This window comes from Beauveria bassiana, assembly GCF_000280675.1.
Source record: "Beauveria bassiana ARSEF 2860 unplaced genomic scaffold BBA_S00002, whole genome shotgun sequence".
NCBI lineage: Eukaryota > Fungi > Ascomycota > Sordariomycetes > Hypocreales > Cordycipitaceae > Beauveria > Beauveria bassiana.
Window position 1 is genome coordinate 1,156,359 of NW_007930837.1, and position 26,889 is coordinate 1,183,247.

At 53.2% G+C, this 26,889-nt stretch overlaps 7 protein-coding genes across 7 annotated transcripts; 5 read left to right on the forward strand and 2 right to left on the reverse strand.

Moving 5' to 3' along the window:
- Positions 1-5,701: 5,701 nt before the first annotated feature.
- BBA_00996 (serine/threonine-protein kinase MAK) lies at positions 5,702-8,070 on the forward strand (the record flags this gene model as incomplete). Its single annotated transcript, XM_008596093.1, has 2 exons — positions 5,702-5,866; positions 5,932-8,070. The coding sequence occupies 2 exons, from the start codon at positions 5,702-5,704 to the stop codon at positions 8,068-8,070; spliced, it is 2,304 nt and encodes a 767-aa protein (XP_008594315.1).
- Positions 8,071-9,809: 1,739 nt separating this feature from the next.
- BBA_00997 (hsp70 protein) lies at positions 9,810-11,910 on the forward strand (the record flags this gene model as incomplete). Its single annotated transcript, XM_008596094.1, has 4 exons — positions 9,810-10,033; positions 10,090-10,689; positions 10,744-10,995; positions 11,049-11,910. 4 exons carry the CDS (start codon positions 9,810-9,812, stop codon positions 11,908-11,910), a joined length of 1,938 nt encoding a protein of 645 aa, XP_008594316.1.
- Positions 11,911-12,120: 210 nt separating this feature from the next.
- On the reverse strand, positions 12,121-13,602 carry BBA_00998 (SET domain-containing protein; the record flags this gene model as incomplete). Its single annotated transcript, XM_008596095.1, has 1 exon — positions 12,121-13,602. The coding sequence occupies one exon, from the start codon at positions 13,600-13,602 to the stop codon at positions 12,121-12,123; it is 1,482 nt and encodes a 493-aa protein (XP_008594317.1).
- Positions 13,603-14,867: 1,265 nt separating this feature from the next.
- On the forward strand, positions 14,868-17,975 carry BBA_00999 (protein (fungal and plant); the record flags this gene model as incomplete). Its single annotated transcript, XM_008596096.1, has 1 exon — positions 14,868-17,975. One exon carries the CDS (start codon positions 14,868-14,870, stop codon positions 17,973-17,975), a length of 3,108 nt encoding a protein of 1,035 aa, XP_008594318.1.
- Positions 17,976-18,751: 776 nt separating this feature from the next.
- On the forward strand, positions 18,752-20,557 carry BBA_01000 (uncharacterized protein; the record flags this gene model as incomplete). Its single annotated transcript, XM_008596097.1, has 2 exons — positions 18,752-19,616; positions 19,704-20,557. The coding sequence occupies 2 exons, from the start codon at positions 18,752-18,754 to the stop codon at positions 20,555-20,557; spliced, it is 1,719 nt and encodes a 572-aa protein (XP_008594319.1).
- A 752-nt stretch (positions 20,558-21,309) lies between these two features.
- Positions 21,310-22,104, reverse strand: BBA_01001 (phospholipase/carboxylesterase; the record flags this gene model as incomplete). Its single annotated transcript, XM_008596098.1, has 1 exon — positions 21,310-22,104. The coding sequence occupies one exon, from the start codon at positions 22,102-22,104 to the stop codon at positions 21,310-21,312; it is 795 nt and encodes a 264-aa protein (XP_008594320.1).
- Positions 22,105-23,844: 1,740 nt separating this feature from the next.
- BBA_01002 (succinate dehydrogenase flavoprotein subunit) lies at positions 23,845-26,116 on the forward strand (the record flags this gene model as incomplete). Its single annotated transcript, XM_008596099.1, has 6 exons — positions 23,845-23,886; positions 23,972-24,017; positions 24,074-24,147; positions 24,213-24,541; positions 24,608-25,831; positions 25,897-26,116. 6 exons carry the CDS (start codon positions 23,845-23,847, stop codon positions 26,114-26,116), a joined length of 1,935 nt encoding a protein of 644 aa, XP_008594321.1.
- Between the last annotated feature and the right edge of the window lie 773 nt (positions 26,117-26,889).

A 26,889-nucleotide genomic window follows, 5' to 3' on the forward strand; every position in this document is an offset into this window, starting at 1 on the left:
TATTGTCGCCGCAGCACTGAGTTTAGGGGTTGCGGCTGTGATCTCGGCGTCGGCAATGTTCACGATATCTGTGTGTAGCTACTCAGGAGTGCCTGGCGTTGGCAAGCTTGGCTAGCTAGCCCGCATCCGCAGCGGCCAAAAGGTGCGTCGTGTCCTGCGGTGAACGAGGCGAGACTGGGCGAGCAGGAGGCAAAGTAGAGCCAAGGCTAGGCTAAGAATAATGATGGCTACGAGTGCGTGATGATCAGTAGCCAGATCATGTATTATTTGTTGTTTGGGCTATGCCGTTGTCGGGCGTGTCGTGTGTACAAAGAGGCACGGCAGTCAGCAGGGTTGAATGTACGTAAGGTAAGTCATCACCTGGTCCGATCCTGACCAGTCACGAGCGAGCTGCTGATCTGGACAAGTTTGTTACCAAAGGAATCGCGGCGATGAGGCCCGACTCGGTATGGCAGTGATGAGAAAAATTCCTCCTAGCAAAAATTCATGGTCGGCGTCTCCTGGAAAGATTGTACCTAGATGATGAGCAGCCAGAGCAAGGTGAGCATGCTTTCATGTTTAATGCAACAAGGATATTGAGAGGCACATCCTCAGGCCCTCCTCAGGCCCTCCTCAGTCAAGCAAGCGCTAAAAATAGAGGGTCGCCTCACCTGCAGCAGACTATTACAGTGGGCGACAACGGTGCCAAAGGTGCGCGGCTGGCAGCCTTATTTGGAGTTTCGAAACAGGCATCAAATGCGTTTCAGTAGAATGGCTCATGCGCGCAATTCAATGCCCCCGTCGGTATGAAACTTTCGCCATCACGTCCGCCTCTTATCTTGGAATCAGACGTCGCCGGCTATCGTTTCGAGTCAGTGGGTGGCAAAGAGGACTTGCAGCAAGTTGCCTTGCCCTGACGCCATGACGGCGCAGCGAGATAAAGGGAGAATTGGCCAAGGAAGAAAAAAATCGTATTCGAGACGGAAATGCAGATTATGCATGGAAACAAACGAAGTTGTTTCGTCTCTTCTTGAGAAGGTTTGGCAGCTGTTAGCGCCAAAGCGTACCTGCGCAACGCAAGGCACCGCTATGTGGACAAGAGAATGCCCTGTGTAACTATGAGAATGCCTTTTGGTGAATATTCACCTCTGCGATTTCTTTCCCCTTTGTTGTGGCTGGCTCAGCTCTAACAGACCCTTACCCTGCCTTCTCGCGCTATGCTTCTCGCCAGTTGACTCTAATGTTAAAGCAAGCTGTGCGTGTCGTGGCGCAATTGTAGATTCGACAAGTGCAACTTCTGTTGCAAGCAAGACCCAGAAAACAGCTTGATGTGACACTCGAGACTGAAGAAGGTGGTCGTAGCACTCAAAATGCCCCACCGAAGTAGAAGAAATAAAAAAACAGGAAAAGAAGAGAGAGTCGTCGAGTATGTTAGCAGAAGCCGGTTGGCCGGCTACCGACGTATGCTGACGGCTCTTTGCTGGAAGCGAGCTTCGGCATTTGCAACGAGATAGTGGGGTGTGGTGGTCCAATATTGTACTCTGGCGCCGGTGATGGATGCAGCATGTGTGTAAATAGTTATTATATCTGGATATAATATGACTTGTAAACACGACTATTTTCTCTTCTTGCATGAAAAGCCTCCGGCGAAATGAGTGGTTCCCGTGTCATCAGACTCGCCGCATTCGGTTCAACACATTATTCCCAGACTCAGTTTCTTGGCCAGATATCTGTCAATGCCATCACCTGTGCAGCGGCATGGCAAGTCTGGACCGCGACTTGCAGGCGAAGCATGACAGCCATGGGCAGAATGCTATTCCTATCTCGTCAGATAGACGACCGTTTATTAGCCTACAGGCTCCACTGAAATGCACGATATCCGCAATCAGGAGAGATGGAAGGCGATTATTAGGCTACTAAATAAGCTCGTGACTATGCCTACGTACGCCGACAGGCCGAAGCCAAACCTTGCTGCTCAGTTTATAGCTTCAGCTGAAAACTTCAAGCCAAACTATTGCATGTATCTCCAGTTCCATGCATAGGAACTACGTCAATCTATTTTTCTTGCGCGGTAGCATGCCAGACGAGGGGATGAAAACGGCCGACTCTGGCATTTGATGCAATGAGTGAGATCTCGAATTCAAGTATAAATAGTCTTGATGATTTCATCTGTATTTCAATTTGGTGCATCAATCTAGACAACCATACTCATATTTCTCCTTCTATTCAAAAATATCAATATCACCTTTTCACAATCATGAAGCCCACCACTATGCTCATCGCCGCCTTTGCCGGCCTTGCCGTGGCTAGCCCTATTGGCAACGAGGAAGGACTCGAAAAGAGATACACAGACTGGCCAGGTTGCATGGTGACCTGCTCTCCGGGCACTTGCGCGATAAAGAATTGCTATCAGTGGTGCACGAATGTCTGCTGCAAGATGTATCCTACATATTCGGCGTGCTCTTAGGCAGACAACTTGGGTTCTTGCGCATTTTGTGTTCAAGGTACATGGAGATGAGAGACGTCACGTCAGGCGATCCTATGGCAGTTTATCGACGGAACTCAGTCTCACCATCAGACTGCCGGAGAAAATGACAATTTGCTTGAGCATAAACATGTTGAGGCGGAGGGTTACATAACAAGAATACAAATTACGTTGGGACACCATGTGTTTTGTGCGCTATATTACAAGTGTGTTAATTTTGTGTACGCAAGCGGCCATCTCCTCGGCAGATCTAGAAATTTGCAACGCCGCGGTCTGCATTACGTGCTGAGCCCTTGCCACCATTAATGCTCCGGCGCTTCCATGATGCTTGTCGGGCGGCCTATCCCACTGACGCGACGACACTCATGCTAGTTACGGAGATGCAGTGAGCTAGGCGAGGCGAGGCGAGGCGAGACTCTTTACTGACGAGGGTGCGTTGCGGTGGTACAGTGCCATGGCTGGCCGGAAATACTCGAATAGTTGTGCCGCCTTGTTTACATAAAGTCTCGAACCGCGACGCGATGGGCCGGCGTGTTTCGTTGATCACAACAAGTGAGGGTGCGTCATGTGATGACGAGGAGCTGTAGCACCCATGTATTCAATTGGTATTTCATGTTGAAAAAGGCACAAGTCGGTTGGCCGAAAGCCTGGCGACCCGGCAACCAAATTATCAATGATAAGAATGATACGCCATTGATAGTTACCACGAGGACGATACCTAGAAATCGACATGATCCAGGGCTTGGTAGCCTTTTTTTCAGGCTAACTTTCCGCCTAGAAAGTGCAGAGAAGCGCTAATGCTGGCTTTGGTGGCCCGAAATCGATAAGGCGACTGGGCGGCAGTGCCTAAATAAAGAGCAGAAGTCTGCGTCGAGTTTCTGTCAGGACGGCCCGCTTTTGAATATTCCACGTCGAAAGACTCCACTCGCTGGTCCTTTTTTTCTCTTATGATCAAGCGCGCTTTCGAGTTTTTCTTGGATTTGATTAATGGTCGTCTTTAAGATGGATAGGTATTTCCGGGGACGGGGACCTAAATATTTTCTGTTGCGGTGACGCAGTGCTGGACCCTCCGTTTGGCTTGGACTGTGTGGACACGGGTACGTACCCAGACTCCAGCTTTTTCTGGCCCTGTCATTAAGCCCGTGGCCTTTTATTTACTTTTTCTTGCTCAAAAAATGCATGCTAGCAAAACAAGCAAAGAATTAAATTAGCAAATAGAAAAAGAAAAAGAAAAAGACAAAAAGCAACAAAAAAAACGATCCAACCTATGATGGCGCTGACTGAGCAGTCAACCTGGGCGGCGGTCGGGGATACCCGCTTTCTGCCACGAGCCCTGACATGGCTGGTCACTGTACCTGGCGGCCCAACCGTGCAGCCACGGGTGGCTTCCGCGGCACGCAGCCAGCCCCGTCAAGGGACCCTAACGACTGCTGCAGCGATGGTATGAAACTCAAGTATCTCCCTGGATCCGCCTTCCGCCCTTTGATGGGTCTCTCATCAGGCACGCTGTAGCAGTACCTTGATACTTTTGCGCGTGTACCTGGACAACTGCTCGACTGACCCAGACTGATCCAGGCTGACCCAGGCTGCCCCTGAAGTTTTGAACCCCCTGCTGTTCCTATGTGCCAATGTGCCACCAGGCCACAGGCTCACGCTCGAGGTCGGCACTGGCGTGTTCGTTGTACTGACTTGACCTTCCAGGTAATTCTTACAAGACAAGCCATCGTTGCTTTTCTCACGCATCCTGTGACACTCTTGTATTTTCTTTGCTTATTACTGATATTTGCCCCTACAAAATGTATTACTTTCCCCTTCTTGTCAGCCCAGGTACGACTTCGCGTACAACCAACTGTTGGCTCAGGTACCACTGTACCAGCCCGATGCGCGAGCCTGCAGTAAATAAGTAGTTCTTCGGTAGCAATTTACTAACTACCTAGGTACCGAGCTTTCGCTATGGCGACACTCTTGCCTTGCTTTCACTCTCTAGCGATGGTCACTTTCATGACGAAAAAAGCAGTTTTGGATATCGGGTCGGCACATCTACCCTCAGTATAGGCGCTTCAGTCCTGCTGTTGACCTCGTACTGGGCCTCGCCGCTGCGGCTGCGACAAGCGACTGGACAGCGATGAGCGAGTCCCCTTTTCTTGTTTCCTCCGCTGTTTGATGGCTTGAGTTGTTCCCTCGGGCCTCGCCCCCTTGACATTCCCCACGCGGCCACGCCCACATTCTCGCCGTAACGCTGTGCCTTGTCTGAATTTTGGCAGGCTTTTCAGCTAACTTATTACTGCGACCACTGCGATTCAGTGCCCGCCCCCCGCCCAAAAGCGTAGTGGGCCACAAGTAGATTTTCGCAAAGTCACCATACAACCGCCATATATTTGCTGCTCCAAGTTACCTGTACCTAGACATTGGTACTGTCACCGTCGCTACCAGCAAGTGCCTAGGTACCTACCTGAGGCTACCTGAGGCTACCTCCGTGTGCTGTGGTACCAAGCTACGCCCGCTCCCCTCCCTCTTCGTCTCACCTGGGCCGTTCTCACCGTTGCCTATGACTTGCTCGCAAACATCACACATTCTTCGCTGTTTTTCTTCGAAGCCTTGAACCCATTTCACGCGATCGCTCGTCGACGCAAGAAAAGGCTTCTTTGGCTCAACCCTCTAGCACACCAACCCAGGAACCGCCGCGCACTACGGGACTAATATCCGCTGTGTTTCCGCAGCTTCCAGGTACCCGAGGGCGGCACACGCATACTCACACCACCAGTCCACCACCACCACACACCCTGGCGGCGACGCCAACGATCTCCTTTTCCCCTAATATCACCGCTATCCACTCTGCAATTACACTCACTCCAGTCGCTCCTTTCTTCGCATGAGCCGTGCTCTGCGTCCAATTTCCAATCTCTATTCCGCATCTGTGTCTTGCATACAGAAACTATCCTTCTGCATCGTCCCGCCACAGATACGCTGCTTCGACGTAACACCAACCGCCACGCATCATCGTCAATTCGACTCGACGCGACTCAATCCATTCTCACCCACGCCCTCGCCAGACCTCTCTTTGCATGCAACCACAATAGATCGCAGGCTCTCCCGCTGAGCCCACTCACGGTCTTTCCTCAGGCTCTCCCGTTCGTTCAGCTCGAATTGGTCTGACCTGATAGGATCCCTATCCCTACCTATCCGACCTGCAGACATCCTCTGCAGACCACCAACACCCGTTACAGCTTCCTCAAAATGACCGTTGCTGGCGACCTCACTCACCGTGGCCAGCCCCACAACTCGCTGGCTCTCGAAGATCGCTTCGAGGTTCTCAAGGAAATTGGTGACGGCTCTTTTGGTAGCGTCGTGCTCGCCAGAGTTCGCACTGCTGGTGCCCATGTTGCCCGCCGCGGCTCCGTCGTATGTTGACCCTCGTTGGCCCTCCTGCCCCCATCTATACCATGATGCTGACTGCTACTCGTCAGGTTGCCATTAAGTCTATGAAAAAGACATTCGACTCGCTACAGCCATGTCTCGAGCTCCGCGAAGTCGTCTTTCTCCGAACCATCCCCCCTCATCCTCACCTCGTCCCGGCCCTGGACATTTTCCTCGACCCGTACAGCAAGAAGCTGCACATTTGCATGGAATACATGGAAGGCAACTTGTACCAGCTCATGAAGGCCCGTGACCACAAGTCTCTCGACAACGCTAGCGTCAAGAGCATACTGTTGCAGATTATGCACGGTCTCGAGCACATTCACGCCCACCAGTTCTTCCACCGAGACATCAAGCCAGAAAACATCCTCGTATCTACCTCTTCACATCAAGAGTCGACAAACTCTTTCCGACGCTACTCCGCTCTCGTTACACCGCCCTCAACACCACCAGCATACACAGTCAAGCTTGCAGATTTCGGCCTCGCTCGTGAGACCCACTCTAAGCTGCCATATACAACCTACGTCTCTACGAGATGGTATCGCGCCCCTGAAGTTCTCCTTCGAGCTGGCGAGTACTCTGCCCCTGTCGATATCTGGGCTGTTGGTGCCATGGCTGTCGAGATTGCCACCCTGAAACCGCTCTTCCCTGGAGGAAATGAAGTGGACCAGGTCTGGCGAGTTTGCGAGATCATGGGTAGCCCTGGTAATTGGCACAACAAGGCCGGCCAGCGCGTTGGCGGTGGAGAGTGGAGAGAGGGCAACAGACTTGCCAGCAAGCTTGGCTTCTCCTTCCCCAAGATGGCTCCCCACGCCATTGACACAATTCTGCAAGCCCCTCAATGGCCTGCATCCTTGGCCAACTTTGTCACTTGGTGTTTGATGTGGGATCCAAAGGCCCGCCCTACATCTGCGCAGGCCCTGGCACACGAATACTTTGCTGATGGCGTCGACCCTCTTCGCCCCAGGTCGGCTGCTTCCAAGATTCTCGGTCGCAAGCAGTCCGACCTTGCTCGCCCAGCCAAAGAGTCATCCTCGGGAATTACCTCATCGAGGTCGTCCTGGTTCCGCAAGTCACTCATCGGTAGGAGTGAAGCTCCTGAGACAGTGGCTGCCAAGGACCCTGCCCCGAGGCCGGCTGTGGCACACGCTGCCTCTTCCAACGACCTCAAACAGTCGCGCACTAGCAAGCGTAGTACATGGACAAATGGTCTGTCCAACGTCGCTCCTATGCCAATTCTTCCCAGCATCCGGCCCATCTCGCCACTCTCCGATGCCGTTACAGCTCGTGGCAACAATGGACCAGCCGATGCTCCACCACCCGTTGGTGTCACGCAAGAGAAGAAGAAGCTCGGAAGACAACTTTCTGTCGCTTCTAGCACCAACAACTATAACACTGAAATGCACCGCCAGCAGGCTGAGCGTGCGCTGAATGGTCAGAGTGGTCTTGCCTCGCCTCCTAGTGGCCAAAAAGAGAGTTTCTTCTCGCATCTTCGCAAGCGCGCCCGTCGATTCTCCGGTCGCCATCAGACCCCCGTTTCGCCCGCCTTTGAAGAAATGGAGGCACAGGTCGGCTGCGGCCCCTGGAACAGTAACAGGTCATCCTTGGTTATGGATCAAAATGTGGCCCCAAAGCCTGAGGTGTACGACTCGCTTGGTCGTGCTCTCCAGAACCCGCAGAACGGCGGTGCCCCAGCTCCTCCCATGCACCACACTTCATCAGCCAGCAAGCTCAAGCGACACCATTCCCTTCCTCAACAGCAGCCTCGCTCTGTCGATAACCTACTCAGTGCTGCGCGGGGCGGCCCAATCTCAAGTCGCACGCGTCGCTCACAGGCAACTCACGGTATTCACCAGTACGAAGCACCCGCCGAAGAAGACGAGTTGCTGGACGAAGTCCTCAACTCCACTCAGCATGCCATGAACCGCCTGGACGGGACCAGCCGCAAGCCTCTCCGCCAATCAATCAGCAACATTGGCTTGACATCGCAACCGTACCCTAGCCCATCACCATCCGCTAGCGGCAGTCAGATTCTGTTTGTTGATGGGAGCGAAACCATGACTCCGAGACCATTGGACCTCGGCAAGAAGAACAATAGCCAATACAAGTGGCCTACACCACCATATGAGGGTGGCGAATGGAATTCTTCTAGCTCCAACAACCTTTGGGCGGCCGGGAATCGGATATAAGTACTTGGAGAACTGTGACAGCTTTCAAAGTTGATGCTATGTGCATTAATGCCACCACCTTCACGGATTTCCACCTATACCTACCGACACAGCCTTGACATAGCAACTGTACCCTTGTTGTACTAGCTTTGCATTAATCATGTTGGCCACTATATCGAACTTTCGACCAACCGCTGCACACTCATTTACTGTCGACCCGTTCTAATATTTCCTTTTTCTGCGACACCATTTCCTTCAACATGCAAGCTTTGGATTTACTTCACATCTGCAGCGACCTGCATACACATATTTTCCACAATACCCCCCTATAGACTTTGCTGCTTGAGACTCTGGGAAGGCCTCTACAATATTCGGCCCCAAGAGAGAAACTCTCACTACTGCGGTTTCCTTTGTTGAATTTTCACCACTACTCTCCTATATCTCCGGGAGGCTTTTTTTCTTACGGTGCATGGCGTTTTTCTCATTGGGTTGGGCAAGTAGCCAAAGAACGCTACGCAGGATGCAAAAAAAAAAAGGAAAAGAAGCAAGAAGAGAGGAACCTTGAGTTTGGACTTGTCATACTGGCACTGTTTTGCTGGTAAAAAGATCTACTCGACAACCCTGGCCATTTCCTGAATAACAGTTGTTCCCAAGGTCGACACGAGCCATCTTACCTTGTTGAAGACCTGTTGCGTCTATCTGGATCACAGGTGCCAGCTGGATGAAGAAATGGCATTACTGCTTTGGGCAGAATCTATACATATACTATACCTGTATCTAATATGCGCTTGTGTTGGAAGAGGAGGGATGATGCGGACGGGCTCTGCATGGAAGGCTTAGAAGATGAATCAAAGGAATCGAAGCGATCCTGTCTCAATGCCATGGATACTTCTCTGTAGAAAATGAGATCAAAGAGAAAAGCTCCATGCCTTTCGTATCTCGCATTGTAGCCGACATATTTATTGGTCAAGCTGATGTTGAATCGGGTTCGTCAAACGTCACGTGCAGACAACAGGCAACGAGGCTGCGAGCCACAGTAATAAGAAGGTTGGCGGGGATGAAGTGCCCTTTTGGTGGGGTTTTCGGGGTTTTAGAGCTCGTGTCCCCAAGAGCCACCTCAGGTCCGTCCTTGGCTAGCAACAGGCAACAGGATAAATTGCCCATGCTGGCGACCTCATAAGCTGTCAGGCATTTCTGCGAAACCTTATACGCCTAGGTGTTTTACAAAGGATCTGAACCTGCATCTTCTCGCTCTACTGCGTCTTCCCTTTCCGCTGCCTTGACCAGCTCACGATTCAGTCAGTGTGCCAGACTCGTCGTCACCCCGCTATCTGGTTAAACGGGCACGACGAGCCCAGTCTCACGCTCAACGGTCGTGCGCTGTGTTGGTCAAGACTATTTGCAACATTCAATTGGGGGGTTGTCTTTCTGCGCACGACTTTCCTTGCGGCTACTCGGCTGTCCAACGGCTGGCAAGGTGCTTAGGGTGTGGCAGTGCGCCAGGCACTCTTTCATCGTAGATTGGGGGGTAAGCTTCTAGAGACTTGATCACACAGGGCCAAACTTACAACTAAACAGACAAAAAGATTGGCACGAAGCTGTCTACACGGAAAAAAATATACATCTCCCGTCGAGCATGGCACTTTACTAATTCGTCACCGCTCGCTACTGACACCGGCGCACACCTCTTCGCTGCACTGTACACGGTCTAACGCCAGCGATCCACATCCTACCAAGACTCAAAGCCCCTCGCGCGCAATATGCAGAACAATAGCCTTCCCAGCAGAAGCAATGTCAATCTTGCACTGCCGCTGCGGCCAAATGTCAGCCAGCGCAACCAGGACAGCCGCAACTTCTTCATCAGCCACACAACGGCCAGCTCGACCGAGGCCATCAATGGCCCTGTGCGCGAACCCACGCGAGAGCAGCCTCCGATCAGCGACAGATTAATTGTTGGAGTTGATTTTGGCACCACATTTTCTGGGTGAGTCTCTATGCGTCCTTATCTGTGCCTTTTCGGACGGCTAACCGTCTACGTAGTGTGGCGGCCGTGTATACATCCAACCCCGACGATATTGATATCATAAAAACATGGCCTGGGAGTAACGGTATTACATCCGACAAGGTACCAACTGAGATATCGTATGACTTTCCCACCAATACAACGGCAGAGACCGAACCCAACGTGAAATGGGGCTTCCAATTCAAGCCAGAAGAGTCTCGACTGCGTTGCATCAAGCTGTTCCTTGACCGCTCGCAAAAGCTGCCCTTTTATGTCAGCCCCCTCGACACGGCCGCGCAGCTCAAGCGCTTCAACAAGAATGTCGTCGATGCTGTCAGCGACTATCTCACACAAATATACAAGCACACCATGGATACCCTGACGCGCCGTTACGGCGAGTCCTTTATGGCGTCGACCAAGGTTGACTTTGTGCTGACCTGCCCGGCGGTGTGGAGTGATGCTGCCAAGAACACAACGCTGCAGGCGGCGGAGCGTGCAGGTATGGGCAGCCGGTCCGAGATTCAGATGATAAGCGAGCCTGAAGCCGCGGCTGTATACACACTCAAGGCTATTCAGCCAAACCACCTTAACGTCGGCGACAATTTCATTGTCTGTGATGCTGGCGGAGGTACTGTCGAGTATGTCGGGACCTTGATCCTCGTTGCAGATTTCATTTACTGACAAATTTATAGTCTCATTGCATACGAAATCAAATCATTAAAGCCCTTGCGAGTTCAGGAATCGGCGGTTGGGACCGGTGGCTTGTGCGGTAGCGCGTTCCTCAACTACAGGTTCGAAGAGCATGTGCGCGGCAGGTTGGGCCAGGCGCGGTTCGATGAGATGAAGACAAAAAAGGGAAAGACATGGCAGATGGGCCTAAAGTATTATGAAGAGTTCGTGAAGCGCAACTTTAATGAGGAAGAGCACCAAGAGTTCAATGTCCCGTGAGTATCTCGATTCTTGGCAGCTCAATTCGTTCAATAGCTGACACAAATAGCTTCCCTGGTCTGGCCGATGACGAAGAGGCTGGTCTTGACTCTGGATTCCTGGTCATGACGGCCGAACAAGTCAAGGACATTTTTCAGCCCGTCGTTAAGGAGGTGTGCGACCTCGTGCAAGGCCAAGTCGACACTCTCCGTGCCAAGGGCGCCATCGTGTCCGGCATCGTCTTGGTTGGCGGCTTCGGACAGAGCGACTACCTGTACCGCCGCCTCAAGAGCCACTTTTCCACCGCGCCGCCACCCCCGTACAGCGAGCGCCCGACTCACGCGACGGCAACGGCGACACAGGCGAACAGCTCGATCGAGGTGATGCAGCCAGTGTACGCGTGGACAGCGGTTGTGCGGGGCGCGGTGCTCCGGGGCCTCGAGGGCAACATGGTCATCTCGCGCAAGTCGCGCATGCATTACGGCACCTCGTACGCGACCGTCTACGACGAGGACCGGCACTCGGTTAGCGAGCGGTACTGGTCGCCGCTGTGGGAGCGCTGGATGGTGTCGGATCGTATGCAGTGGCATATTGCCAAGAGCGAGTCCCTGTCGCCGCTCTCGCCAATTGCGTTTCACTACACGCGCAACTTTCGCCCGGGGCAGTCGCTCATCGTCACCGACGACTTGATTGCGTGCGACGCCGACGAGCCGCCCACGGCGTTTACGCGCGACCTCATCAACGTCTGCACCCTGACGACGGACCTAAACGCTGTCCCGCGCAGCCTGTTTACGAGGCTGACGACGACGCGGGGTGTCGAGTTCGATAATCTGGACTTTACGCTGGAGATGATTGTCGACAGCGCGGGGCTGGGCTTTGAGCTCAAGGTGGATGGTGTGCGATATGGTCGTGTGGAAGCCGAATTTCATTGAGGATATTCCTTGCTTGGGTAGATGCATCGTGCAAATGGGTGTGGTATATAGTGTGTTTGAAGAGCCTACAATGTTACGAATAGATTTTTATATACATGAAGCAATAGCCTCATAACATGAATTAAGCAGCGCCTCTTTTGTATTTGGGGGTCGCACTTGACCTTGATTGAGCGCCGGTCGTATCTCATTCTCAATGCATCGTGTTGCGGGCTATTCGTCCTTGTCCATGGCTTCCATGGCAGCGGCCAGCGTCTCATCGGTATTCATCATCTCCAAAGTGCTCTCCAGCGCTGCGCGGCAGCGGTCCCTGTAATCAAGCGCGAGTCTCTGGCACGGCGTCAGCCGCTCCTTATCGGCCTCGTCCACCTCGACATCCGTCTCGAGGAGGCGCTCCAGCTCCTGCAGCACCTTGTTCTGAATCACGGCCGCCGTCTGGGCAAACAGCGGCAAGCACGCGCCCTCGACTTTACCCGTTAGTAGCAGCTGTCGTCGCTCGCGATCCGCAGCTTCAGCGTCGGCCTCGGTGTTTTGGACGAGGATTAGATGCTTATAGACGTCGTCACCGCCCGCTAGAGACTTGAATATGTCCCAGGCCATGTCGGGCTGTACGTGCTGGAACGCGGGGGTGATGGAGTCGGCGTCGAGGCCCGCGGGCAGCTTGTCCCGTGCGAGGACGGAGCTGGCATCGCGCAGGGGCCGCGCCGAGATGAGATACTCTTCGGACATGGGCGCGTCGTCGGCGCCGGCGCCGCCGCGGCGCTTGCGCACGTGGATGTAGTCGTTGTGAAGGGCGTCGGTCGGCGCGATCATGAAGCCGTAACCGAGGAGCAATTCAGCGTTGGTCTTGAGACCGTAGTTGTTGAAGACTTGCTCGCCGGGTTGGTGCGCGCGGCCGGTACGCAGCGCGCAGCCGTCGCCGTCGCGCTGCCAGCGGACGGGCACCGTCATGTCGTGGTTGCCAATGTCAAAGAGCGGTAGCAGCACGGAAAAATCGTCAATGGCGACGCCGGGCGGCAGCAGGCGGGCCTGCTCGTCGGACAGCACGAGGCTCGGGCGGAAGCTGCGGCTGGAAAAGATGGCAAACGCCCAGCGGTACAGCTCCGGACGGAACTGCTCCACGAGGCGCTTGTTGGTCTCGTCTTTGGCATCGGCGTCACGCAGGGCGGCCGCAATGGCGGCGAGGTCGCGGCGCAGGTCCGCGCGGATCCGGGCCAGGCCGACCTCGACGTTGGTGCCGTCCAGCAGCTCCGCATCGTCGTCGTCTTCCCAAAACGGCGGGAGCAGCGTCCACGACGACGAGCCCCCCGTCTCGGCGGGCTGCGGTAGCGACTGGATGTACGGGTGCCAAAAGGACGACGTGCCGGCGAGGTACTCTCGGACGAGCAGCAGCCGGCCGAGGACGTGCGGTGGCAGCGCGGCGGCGAGGCTCGCGGGAAGCGGCGGCGACGACGTGCCGCGGTTGGGGGTGGAGGAGGAGGAGGAGGAGGAGGGGCGGACGGCGTCGAGGTAGGAGAGGGAGAGGGCGGCGGGGAGATGCACGATGGCAGCGGAAAAGTCACCGGGGATGGGCTGGATGGCGCGAAAGGAGAGGCCGGTGGCGGCGTCGTGGGAGACGCGCACCGAGGGGTGGAGGACGGCGCCGTGGGACGTGGCCCAGGCGATGAGGGCGTCTATTTTGGTAGAGGAGGTCATGATGGAGGTACCATGGCTGGAGAAGTTGTTTGTAAGTTGGGGGGAGATAGGGTGAGTTAATGATGCTTCATTCTTGAGCTGGCTCTACAGTGTAGATTTTTTTTCTTTGGGCGTTTGCGGAGCCCCGCGGGTGAGTACCGACGAGATGGGGGCCCTCAGATTTTAGCAGGAGTCGACTCAGACATTGTAGTATGAGAGTGCAAGGAATTTACGCAGAGTATCCGTAAATTCGTGGTGTTCGGCAACAATACACGCCGGAGATTTTCTTCTGTGTGGCCGAGGAGAGCAAGAGAATAATAGTTTGGACCATGGCAGTGCAAATGGCAGGGCAAAAATTAAGCTCCATCTGGGAACTTGTAATGACAGGCCGGAGGTTTGACGAAGAGGCCCCCTTTTTATATAAATCTGGCGAGTCATGACAGAAGAGAAAGAGATGTTGGTGAAAATTGCAGTAAGATTCTCCTGGCGAGGAGGCGTTTGTCGGCGACCCGGGACGGAACGACACGGGCTGGCAGTCTTGGCGTCTAAATATATGCTTCTGATTATAGTTGACGATTACTGAGTAGGGGAGGCTAAGATGGTCAAGTCCTGAACAAAGCGCAACAGCAGCTCATTGGTGCTAAAATATGGCATCCATCTGGCGAGCCAAAGCTTATTAGATAGCTATTACCCACCCCATCAGCATCACAGCGTCAGAGCAGGAATGATTTGAAGCCCGGAAATTCGGTATAGTGCCGCGGGTTATTCGGTCGCAAGCTGGCAATCTTGCAGAATCCCCGTTCCTAGCAAAATTTCCTGGTCGTGGGCTTGTAATATAGGTAGTTACGGTAATAATGCCGCTACTGTCGCTGATCGGATTCCGCCGTCTGTAGTGCATAAAACAAAACCCCTGTTGGTGGCGCCAGGAGGATCTCGGCTCCTCCGCTCCACATGGGCATCCACCAAAACGTCGCATCCGTTTGATGGGAAGAATAAAAAATTGCACCTTAAGAAAACCGCTTCTTCAGGTCAGTAATGGAGCTCTTTGGTCATTGGTTGTTTCACCCTTGAGCTTTTTTGGACTGGCCGATTTTGCCGCGACGACTTGCTCACCTGCTAGCTTCGCTCCGGATGCAAGTGCCCAACTTACTACCCAACGTTAGCCAGTAAACAAAACCACAACCACACCTCGACGGCTGAGCGACCGCAAACACCTCTCTGCGGTTGCAACTGGCTACTGGCCCGCTCAATTCAGTTTATCGGCATTGTTTGGAAGCTGTCTCGCGATGGAAAAGGAAGCATCCTCCTCTGAAGGGCCTGACGCCGCCCGAGACGAGATGGAGCAGGAAAAGAATGAGCAGCAGCAGCAGCAGCCTCAACAACAATCCAACCATGTGTCGCAGACATCTCCAGCTGAAGCTTCTGCTCCCACGCCTGCTCCTCCTCTGCCGCAGACCCGAAGCCTGCCCCAATGGCTCGATCGCTTCAATCGCAGGGACCTCACCACCACCCTTCGCTGCATTATTGCCGTCTGGGTCGCCTCGCTCCTCATGGTTATCAATCCGAGCCTGCGGCGCTTCGGCCAGTCCACCTTTCTCGCCTCCGTCGTCATCTACATCATTCCGCCCGCCGGCAATCTCATCGTCGCCATCGTCGGCTACCTCTCCCTGCTCCTCGGCATGTGCCTCGCCTGGGCATGGGGTCTCGCCACCATGAAGGCCGCCCAGGCCGTCCGCTCCCCGGCCGAGCTCAACGCCCGCCTTCAGGCCCTCCAGCAGCAGGTAGGCGCCACGGCCCAGGCCACGGGAAACAACGACACAGCCGCCATTGCCACAGTCCTCATTCACGACGGCTTCATGCTCGACACCCGCGTCACCGTCGTCTACTTTGTCATGGGTTGCGTCTTCGTCTACTTCATCAGCCGCCTGCGCTACACCTTCAACCTGACCGTCCTCACTCAGCTCTTTGGCATCATTGCCACCGACATCTTCCTCGTCATCGGTCCTACCATCACCCGCTGGACTCCTCGCCTGCCCGAGGTCGTTGTCCTGCCCGCCGCTTGTGGTTGCGCCATTGGCATTGCCTGCGCTCTTTTCATCTTCCCTCAGTCTACCAGCCAGGTGGCCGTCGGCCAGATCCAAGACCTGCTCGCCATGCTCAACTATCCCATCCAAACCGGTCGCCAGTTTGTTGCCGGTTCTCTCGACTTGGACACCAATCTCCTCAAAAGGACAAAGCGACGTGCCATCACAGCCTACGCCCAGCTTCAGCCAAACATCGCATTCCTTCCCCTGGACGTGTCCCGCGGGCAGTGGAGCCCCGATGATGTCAAGTCAGTCTACATCAGGTTCCAGGACGTCTTGGCTGCTACTTTTGCCTTGCTTGACTTTCAGATCGCCCGTGTCTCCAGCCAAGATAAGATTGACAAGCTTCGTGATATGGTCAATCTACCCCAGACTGCCTCGTCCGACGGCAAGGAAGCCAAGCCCCGTGACCCTCGTCGTGCCAAGATCCTCCAGAACCCCGATCTGATCCATGCTCTCATCGCTCCCGGAACAATCGTTGGCTCCGAAGATATGCATGATGCCTTGCACGGCAGCTCCGAGGCCGTCTTGGATATCACCACCGATGCCATTAGCCATCTTGTCGAGGCTTTGAACCTGGTGAATATGAACCGTTGGTTCGTCTCCAAGTCTGCTCGTGCCAGATTCCCTCAAGCCGCTATTGCCCTCAGACAGATCGGCACAAAACTAACCCAAGCTCGCGAGGCTTGCATTGCAGACACTACCAAAGCTGCCATCGACATTCATGGCAATCTTTTCGACGACAATGGTCTTATCAAGACCGAAATGAAGGACGAATCAAAGAAGATTGCGGGCCTCGTTATTGCCTTTGTTATTGAAGAACACATTATTGTCACAGCGACCGCATACGAAAAGCTGACGGCAGAAGTCGCCCAGCTCTTGGAGACTCGAACCACCAACCAAGTCTGGGGCCCTTTGAAACGCCTCTTTACGCCCGACCCCCGCCAGGAGACCGGTGCACCGGCCTTGTCTGGCCAGACCGTCACCGACCCTGACAGAATCCAAAGACAAACTCGAGAAGTCGAGAGACGCATCAAAGTCGTGTCCAAGGGGCATGGTATCCCTAAGAAGCGAGGAAATCTGATAGCGAGAGCCGTTGCCGCTGTCTCTGGTTGGCTCACTGCCCCTGGCAGTCTCTATGCCCTACGTGTTGTCATCGTCACCATTGCTACCGGCATTCCCGCCGTCATCCCTCATACGGCCGGCTTCTACTATCGTGAGAAGGGAATTTGGACGCTCGTCACAGCACAAACCTGCATCCTCATGTACATGTCTGATTTCACCTTCTCCATCATCACTCGCACTGTGGCAACCGTTTTCGGTGGGATAGCAGGTCTAGTCATTTGGTACATTAGTGCCGGCACCGGCGGCGGTAACCCTTATGGTCTGGGTGCGGCTTTGCCCTTTGGAATTGTCCTCTTTGTCTGGGCGAGGCTATGGCTCCCGCAGGCTTACCTGCAAGGTACAGGACTGGGCGCCTCTACTTTTGCCATGGTCATTGGCTATAGCTGGGACATGCACCACCTCAGCACGTATGGCCTGCCTGGCCTCGGCTATACCACCTTTTGGAGACGCTTGGTGACTGTTCTCATCGGCTTCGCAGCCGCGCTGATTGTGCAGATGCTGCCCAAGCCTCCTTCAGGAACGCGCCACGTCGCAAAGACACTCGCCAACAGCTTGCACAAGATCAGCGACCACTATGCCCTGCTCATTTCTCACTGGGGCAGCGGTTCTGTCGTCGGTGATGATTACAGTGGCGTCAGAAATGTCATTACCTCAGCTGGCCTTGGTCTCGGGCAGAAACTCTATGCACTAAATGACCCCATTGCCATGCTCAAGTACGAGACGAGCATGTCGCCCTTTGACAAGACGAGCCTTCGCAGAGTTCAAGAGCTCCTAATCTCAATGAACCAGTCCCTCACAAAGGTGATGCTGGCCGGTACCACTCTTCCCCCGGAGTACCAGCAGCGTTTGATCAAGACTTCTGGCATTGCCGACGACGCCTGCATCAGCAAAATCATGTCCGTTCTTGTCCTTGCGAAGCAGTCGCTGCGTAGCGGAGCTCCCCTGCCAGAACGTCTTCCCACGCCGCTCATTGCTACGTGCTATCTCGACTTTGGCGTCAGACATGGCTTTGTGGAGCTGCGTCGCGAGTACATGGAGAGCGAAGATTTTCGCAGCTACTGCGTCGCTTTATCAGCGTACCTCACATTCCTTCATACCGCGGATGATCTAGTCCTTTTGCTCAAGGAGACTGTTGGAGAGAGTCATATTGTGCATGACTGGAGCGAGCTCTCAGAGGAAGTCTGAAGCAGCTACAAACCTTCATTTACCATGTAAAGTCTCATTTTTCTTCATGTACAGCTATATACCTTTTTTCCTTCATTCATCTGCATACGTATAATACAACGCTTTTCTTTTTGTCGACGAAGATACTTGGCACTTTGTCCTTCGGTCCCAATACCATTTGCGTATTATGGCAGAGCGGCCAAATGGCAAGTCAATACAACAGCAACTCAGCATTTATACTTGCCTGCGGCATGTGTCACATCCAGGAGCTTTCCAGTCAGCAGGGTTTTAATGATGCACTCGAGCGACACTGCTCCATAGCAGCTCACTTAAGTGTCGTCCGTCATACTGAAAGCCACATCAAAACTTTGCTAGACGCCATAAAACTCTGTAAGCGATTTTGCAAGGCGAAATTCGACAACGCATATCGTTTTCCAGCGCTTCGAGACTTCAACGTCCGCAACTGAAATTGAGTGTATTAAGAGAGGGAACAGGAACTAAAAGGTATTGCGAACCTGTGCAAGACGCCTTGAAAAGTGATATGAATATCTGATGCCAACACTCCGAGGCGCCATTTTGCAACGCCAATCCAAGCCACGGATGCTGGCGTTTACAAGCCACGAAATCTTGACCACAAGGTGTCTATAATAACAAACTTACACATTCAAGGCACTTTATATCGCCGTACGTGTATAAGATGATGCAAACCTATCATCTCTCTCAGAGGGCATACACCAATTATTCTTTCACTTCCGTCAAAGGGTCTGCGCCTAGCCCTTCCTTCTCTGGGGCCCATCATGTCGATTATGAGCCACATTGTCAAAGGGTCTGCATCAGACTATAACCCTGCTTCATGGCACAGTGTGCCTTTTGAGATCAAAGAATCTATTATGAGCCATGTTTTCAGAGGGAGAGGGCCGTTTGCTGCTCTTGCTACCGTATCGCAAGAGTGGCGAGACCTGGTAGAGCCGTACATCTTTTCACGAATTACACTCACAAGATGCCGTCTCTTGGATTTTGAGCGGATGACTGGTCGAAACCGCGGTTACGTACGACATTTGTGGCTCTCTCTTGAGCTGCAACCATATGCCTGTCTCCAGTGCGTTGACAGCGACGACGAGTTTGAAGAAGACTTTGAAGCGGACGAATTTGCGAGTAGCCCAAAGGACACCAAAGCTATCCAGAAAGCATTCGAGGTGCTCTTTAAAGTCTTGAGCTCATGGCCACCGACAGGCAAGCTGGTGCTAGACATTAGCGCATACTCTGAGACTGATAGGCAGCACGGCTTCAAATACCTCACATTTGAACCAGACTGGAAGGGCAACGACCCAGCCTGGCACTGTCGGGGAAGACGTCTCATTCAAGGTGCATCTCCGCACGATCGCCCAACACCTTGTGAGACTTGGATCCCATCCTTTCACGAACTGCATAAAGTCTTCAGTGACATTCATCAGAGGTGGCCATCGGAAGAATGGCGATGGCGAGCTCGACTTCGTAATGCCCCAGCCGTTACGACGATAATGATACGACAACAGAATCGCCGCCGGTGGAACCCAGAAATCCTACAACAGTTGATCCTCAATTGTCCAAGGCTCGAAGAATTTTATTACGAACCCTGGCGGGAATGGAATAATGCCGTTCAAGAAGACTCTACAGATGCAGGTAAGAGGTCTCCATTCTAGTCCCCCCCTCTGCCTAAACCCACGGTTCATCGTACGGAGTCCTTTGCTAACGATGCAATATTTTCAGCACAAAATGTTCTCTTCCGGTCGCTCCCATCTCTACTTCCATCTCTACGAAAGCTAGTTGTCTTTGAGAACTTTAGTGAGATATACGCGCTCACGCGATTTTGTGACCTTGACAGAAGCGTGCATCCACAGAGAAGGGACCCTCTTGCAAAAGCCAGCCTGTCGCTCGAGGAATTCTCTGCATCATTCCTCAGAGATGCCCGGTACTTTTTTGCAAACCTGGACGAATCGTGGAGTTGGCCCCATCTTACGCGCTTCGCCATGACATCAAAGTGGCTTGATGAAGAAGAGGATCCCAAGCAAATTGAAGAGTTGCTCATCAGCGCTGCCACTGCCGCGAAGCGCATGCCCAGCCTGAGAGTCATGGAGATTTGGAACGGAGGTGTGTATAATGCCATGGTCTTTCGCTACGAATTGTCGCCGGACTACCGCAGTGTGACGGTCCTGTGCCGAGGGACATGGCTGCTCCAGATTTCCCCTGACGTCCAACACATGTGGAATACAGTCGCGAGGCAACAGCGCTGGATGCCAGAGGTCACTTTCCGTCAAGAAGTGATTGATCCTGATACGATTACTTCACACGCGCACGCCATTTCCAGGTTGAAACTTGACAACCAAGTCATGCGGCCCATATCTCTGCAGCAAGTTCATGTAGAGACTCTGCAAAGATGCAAACTTTTGAATAGAGACCTTTGGCAGCGCTTTGCTGCGAGATTAGGCCCTTTTCTAGCTGCCAGACGCGCCAGCGCCAATTCTTTGCCCGCTACCAGCACCGAATCGCCCGTCGCCGGCTCAGGAACCGCTGCCCCTCTGAGCCCACGTCCTTCAAAGCGCCCGCGCCGTCATTCCTACTAATTTATCAAGGGATTCGGCTGTTGAGATGATGGCTCTCTTCTCCGGACTCGACTGAACCGGCCCCTCTGAGGGGGTTCCTGCCTCATTATTTACACCGCGGAAGCAGCTCAACAACATGCCGCAGGTTTGGCACCATTATGGCCATGCCCTGCGTAAACATGGTGGCTGGATGTCCATTTGATATACGAATGATGGTGGCTGCACAACACGATCCGCTCTGCGAACCCGACTACCAGCCGGCCAATTACCAGCATCGGAGTGATGAAGACCGGCATGGCAATTTTGAACGGTTTCATTCCCTTGCAGATATTAAGCTTTCAGGCCAAGTACACGATACTGGTTCATAGTTCTTTTCCTAATACTGACTAGGAGTAGATAACTTCCTGCACCATAATATTGTTGATGGTAGTTATATAGCCCTAATAAACCTCTACTGTCTATTCGTGCCCGCGCTATCAGACGCTCTCACCACAAATTTCTTAGCACAAGTGTCTCATCTTCGTAGACATGATACCGCTTGGCTGCACTGCTGTCGGGTATATGCTGTCGCAGCGGAAATTTACGGCTCAAGTTTATGCAATATTTATGAAACATTCGACAGATGGAAATGCACAAAACCAAAATTGGGGATTGCTTCGAAGCTCTCTAAAGACGCGCGATAACACAGTTTGAATTCATAAGAGATACATCGACTAATGTACATACATGCCTGAGCAAGAGATATTCGTCGCGACATAATAGTATGAGTAGGGTCACATAGACTCTGATGAAGCAGTATTGAATGCAATCGAAGCGGCCAGTAATTGCTTCCATACTTCAAATTCCTCTGCGTCTCGCGGGGCATAGATTAAAACGTAGCTGAGGGGAAGCAAAACACCACTGAACATGTGCCTCTCAGCCCAGCCCTTTGCCGTGGCCACCTCGGCGTCGGTAAGGCTAAGAATCAAATGTGAACTACCATCGGGGTGTACATGGGCGAATTCGCCCTTTGTAGATTTTGCAAGATATGTCGGCTTCCCAGCCGCCTCGCCAATCCACAGAGCTTGGTGTTTGGGACCCTCCAGTTGTGAGGGCGCAAGCGCGAGAAGCTCCTTCTGCTGAGCAACGCGACTAGCCAGTTGGAGCTTCATCGCCTCAATCTGTGCCGCGTCAGAGTGATGATTCATTTGTCTCTGAGGCGCGACATAGGTCGGCACATCTGGGCGCTCGCCACGACGCGCAGGCAGTTCTCCTAGGAAGCTGCTGCGGCCATGAGGCGCGTAGCGTTCAAAGACGCGAGCATCAGCAAAAGGCCACGACTCTCTAGTGTCATGTCGTGCAAATGGCTGTCCGATGGCTTGTATAGTCCAGCCGAGAAAATTGTACGGCAGTCCTCCGGGACCGAGTGCGAGGAAGCCGCGGTACGAGCGGATGATGTGGGAAATGACGGGGATGGCGGCGAGGCCAAGGCCGACGACGGAACTGGCGACGAGAGGGCGCTGCTGGAAGAAACGAACAATAGTTTGTTGGCAGCTGGCAAGCAACCGCGGATAATAAGAGTCTGCCATGATGTTGGTGACGTTTTCCGCTGGCGGGCCCTGGACGAGTTGGCGAAAGCCTGCGGCGCGGGGTCGTGACGGTGTATATAGCCTGATTTATACGGCAAGTATGGTTACGAAAACGAGTCGGTGGTGCGGGATTCCAAACGCAAGCAGGCGCATATTTGGCGGAGACATCTACAGTATATTCGACATGTCAGAAGATAAGGAACGTCATCCTTACTGATGTTTTGCGGTGAAAATAAGATGGCTGTTTGGTGCGACCGGATGGATATTCTCGGAACCTGCTAAAAGGAGCTTCATGTTCCGCCCAGCGAGTAGTTAATCGTACGATGAACTGCGTTTGTCACCTTTTCGATGCCACCGAGCAAAGGCCCCTCGTGATTTAAATGCGGCTACGAAATGGGCGTTCAGAAGCCACAAACATTAGAGATGTCCATGTTGATTTGAACGTATAGGCGTGCGTGAGCTATTATGGAAGACCTTGACACCTTTGTTGCGCTGGGAAGGCTGGGTGACCATGAAGAGAAAGGCAATTCATCAGAGTTGGCTACACGAAACACAGAAAGAGTCGAAAGAGACCCGTGGCATGCTGCTTTTCCGCATTTTTTCGGCCTCGATCCCCCTTCTCGGCTTCTTGCTCCTTGATCTCGTGGTGGCAAAGATGGAGAGGGCAGATCGGCCTAGGAGTTGGCTGTAGTGACGTTGCACGTGATTTGATAGAACGCGCTCGACTTAGGTACGGCGGGATAAATTAGAGAGAATAAAAAGAGATAGGATGGAATCGGCAGATATATACCATCATGAGAAACTTAGTGTTGTCTTTAAAATTTGTAGCGGTAAATTTTTAGCGACTGCAGCAGACCCGGTTGTAGCGCTAAGGGAGAATCAGATGTCAGCGAGAGAAAGGAGTGGCTCGATGAGGGAGAACGTCAAATAAAGAAAAATTGAGAATTTTGATGATGGATTGGACGAGGCTGTATTCATGATTGGGAGCGTGGTTTAGACCGCAGAGGTGTAGAATGCAGCCAATGTAGAGCTTCGTATTTGTTGCATGCTTTAAATTGGCAATTGAGTGAAGCATCAATTAAAGTGCACACCGAGAAGCTGGGCGATCAGGTTGACTGTCGTCACAATACAGCTTCAGAGCGGTAAACGCAGCGGCCCACGACAGTCAATGGCAAAAAGCCTTGCCTCATCAATCCAGATTGCCTCGATGCATCAGCGCCAGCGCAGTGTGCCCGGTATGTACTCATCATTTATTCGGCTTCTAACTCTCGGTACGTACAGGAAAGCCGGAAATGGTCGGCCGCTCAAGCTCTTTGGTGTGTCCACTGCTTACCATTATCTGTCTCTGATTGGTCAAGACAGACGGCCGGGAGTCCTCGGCGGACGAAGTTCCAGTAGGTCAAAGTGGGGCAAAAAGCGGCAGAATATTATTACTCAATTGACCTAGGCTGTAATACCTAATATTAGTCGTCAATTGGCAAGCCTTCATGCCTTCAAGCCGTCAAATAGGTACTATCCTACGCAGGCGCCACTCACCGCCTTTAAAAATCGACCCCACTTCAACCTACGTGAACTTGTGATAGAACTCTCACCAAAACTACCGTTACTCCATATTTAATTCTCCCCGTCACCAACTACCTCCTCGACTCATCGCCTACCGACACTTCTCCCCTCTATTTACCGTCTACATCCTCATCAATCTGTAGCGTATGCAGTCAGGCCATTGACCCTTGCGACAATATGGCTTCTTTAATGAGGAGATTGGCCTCGCGGCCCGCTACGGTGCGTTTCCCGTCACTGACTGTAACCTCGGCTAGATGGCCTCACCACCGCAACTCCCAGTTGCTGACTTGATTTCGTCTTTTAGTTCTCGCAGGCGCAAGCCAGAGCCTTTTCCACCACACGCCCAGCTGGTGAGTATAGACAGACAATCACACAAACATCACAGACTGACGACCTCATTCCACAGCGCGCGTCATTGCAAACGGTCCTCTGCGCGCCAAGGAGGCTTCGCCCTTTGTTAGCAACAAGTACCCCGTCATCGTGCGTATCCCCGAAACCAGGCTCTCGAATGCGATGCGCTGGAATAGGAATTGACTCCCCAATAGGACCACGAGTACGATGCTCTCGTCGTCGGCGCCGGCGGTGCTGGTCTTCGTGCTGCCTTTGGTCTTGCCGAGGCTGGTTTCAACACTGCCTGCATCTCCAAGCTCTTTCCTACTCGTTCCCACACTGTCGCCGCTCAGGGTGGCATCAACGCCGCCCTTGGCAACATGCACGAGGACGACTGGAGATGGCACATGTACGACACTGTCAAGGGCTCCGACTGGCTCGGTGACCAGGACGCCATTCATTACATGACCCGCGAGGCTCCTGCTTCCATCATCGAGCTTGAGCACTACGGCTGCCCCTTCTCCCGTACTGAGGATGGCAAGATGTGAGTTTTTCTGGGCCCAATTGCGCTTCCACTCATTGCACCCAGCTAACACGACTCCCACTCCAGCTACCAGCGTGCCTTTGGTGGTCAGTCTCAGAAATTCGGCAAGGGCGGCCAGGCCTACCGATGCTGCGCCGCCGCCGACCGTACCGGCCACGCTCTTCTCCACACTCTCTACGGCCAGTCCCTCGCCCACAACACCAACTACTTCATCGAATACTTTGCTCTCGACCTGATTATGCAGGATGGTGAATGCCGCGGTGTTCTCGCCTACAATCAGGAAGACGGAACTCTCCACCGTTTCCTCGCCAACAACACCGTCCTTGCCACCGGTGGTTACGGACGTGCCTACTTCAGCTGCACTTCTGCCCATACTTGCACGGGTGATGGTATGGCCATGGCTGCTCGCGCCGGTCTTCCCAACCAGGATCTCGAATTCGTCCAGTTTCACCCTACTGGTATTTACGGTGCTGGCTGTCTGATCACCGAGGGTGCTCGTGGTGAGGGTGGTTACCTTCTCAACTCGGAGGGTGAGCGCTTTATGGAGCGTTACGCCCCTACCGCCAAGGATCTTGCCTCTCGCGACGTTGTCTCACGTTCCATGACCATGGAAATCCGCGACGGTCGTGGTGTCGGTGCTGAGAAGGACCACATCTACCTCCAGCTCAGCCATCTGCCCGCCGAGATTCTTGCCGAGCGTCTGCCTGGTATCTCTGAGACTGCTGGCATCTTTGCGGGTGTCGATGTTCGCAAGCAGCCCATTCCCGTTCTTCCCACCGTCCACTACAACATGGGTGGTATCCCCACTCGCTACACTGGTGAGGTTCTCACTGTCGACGAGAAGGGTCAGGACAAGGTTGTCCCGGGTCTGTTCGCCTGCGGTGAAGCCGCCTCCGTCTCTGTCCACGGTGCCAACCGTCTTGGTGCCAACTCTCTCCTCGATCTCGTTGTCTTTGGCCGCGCCGTCTCCCACACTATCCGTGACAACTTCACCCCCGGCGCCAAGCTCAAGCCTCTGGCTGCCGATGCTGGTGCTGAGCACATTGAGGTCCTTGACCAGGTCCGCAACGCTGACGGTCCCAAGTCTACTGCCGAGATTCGCCTCGCTATGCAGAAGGCTATGCAGACTGATGTCTCTGTCTTCCGTACTCAGGAGTCCCTGGACGAGGGTGTCCGCAAGATGACCGAAATTGACGCCACCTACAAGGATGTTGGTATCAAGGACCGCAGCATGATCTGGAACTCGGACTTGGTTGAGACCCTTGAGCTCCGCAACCTGCTTACTTGCGCGTATGTGACGATTTTTCTCCATCTTTTCTTCTTTCGGAAGTCTGGCTAACACATCTGATTTCTAGCACTCAAACCGCCACCGCCGCCGCTGCTCGCAAGGAGTCTCGTGGTGCCCACGCCCGCGAGGATTTCCCCGACCGCGACGACAAGGAATGGATGAAGCATACTCTGTCTTTCCAAAAGACGCCCCACGGCAAGGTTGACCTGAATTACCGTCGCGTCATCTCGACGACGCTAGACGAGGCCGAGTGCAAGCCCGTTCCCCCATTCAAGCGTGTATACTAAAGAAAAAAGTGCATTTGGCAGAGCCAGGCTCAGAAGCCGAGATTGGGACTGAAGCCGTGGCAGAAAAGCGATGGAATCAACAACAAGTGCAGTCACAGGGACGCCGGTATGGCGGTATTGCCTACGCAAGAGGCCGAGGCGAAGTCGGCCACGCCTCGCTTCTCGTATTTCGCTTTGTAGTTATAGGTTGGTTAGACGGAGTTAGTACTCTTATTTTACGTTTCGGTGCTTTTAATGGATATAGGCTGGAGATATCTCTCAGGAACGAGGACTATCGAAAGAAATTTACTTTGTTCTTAGACCATCTACGGGGAGTTGCAGTAGTAAACGTCAAGTCCAAGGGGTCCAGAGGACAAGTCCGGGCGGAGCCAAGAGCGGCAGAAACATATGGCTTAATTGCAGCTCTTTTGCAGATATGCTACAGCTAGTACTTACCCAGTAGTTGGTCTTAATGAACAGTCCATCAGCAGCCAGTCAATCAGCAGTCGGTTATCAGCAGTCGGTAAGATTTACTAGGTGCCCTGAGCCTTTACGCGTGTACTGTGAACTGAACTGCCCCTTTACTTTTAGCTGCACAGAGTGTATGCCAATACCAGAAAAATCGTCTATCAATCGCACTACCAGTATCTACCTATCTATAGTATCTAGGTATGTAAGTTCTAGCTCGAGAATAGGTACTGAAACTATGTACCAAAAAAAAAGAAACAATCGCGCACAGGTGAGAATCGCAGCAGAGAAGAAATAGAGAGCCAAACAGCGAAACGGCAAGTACT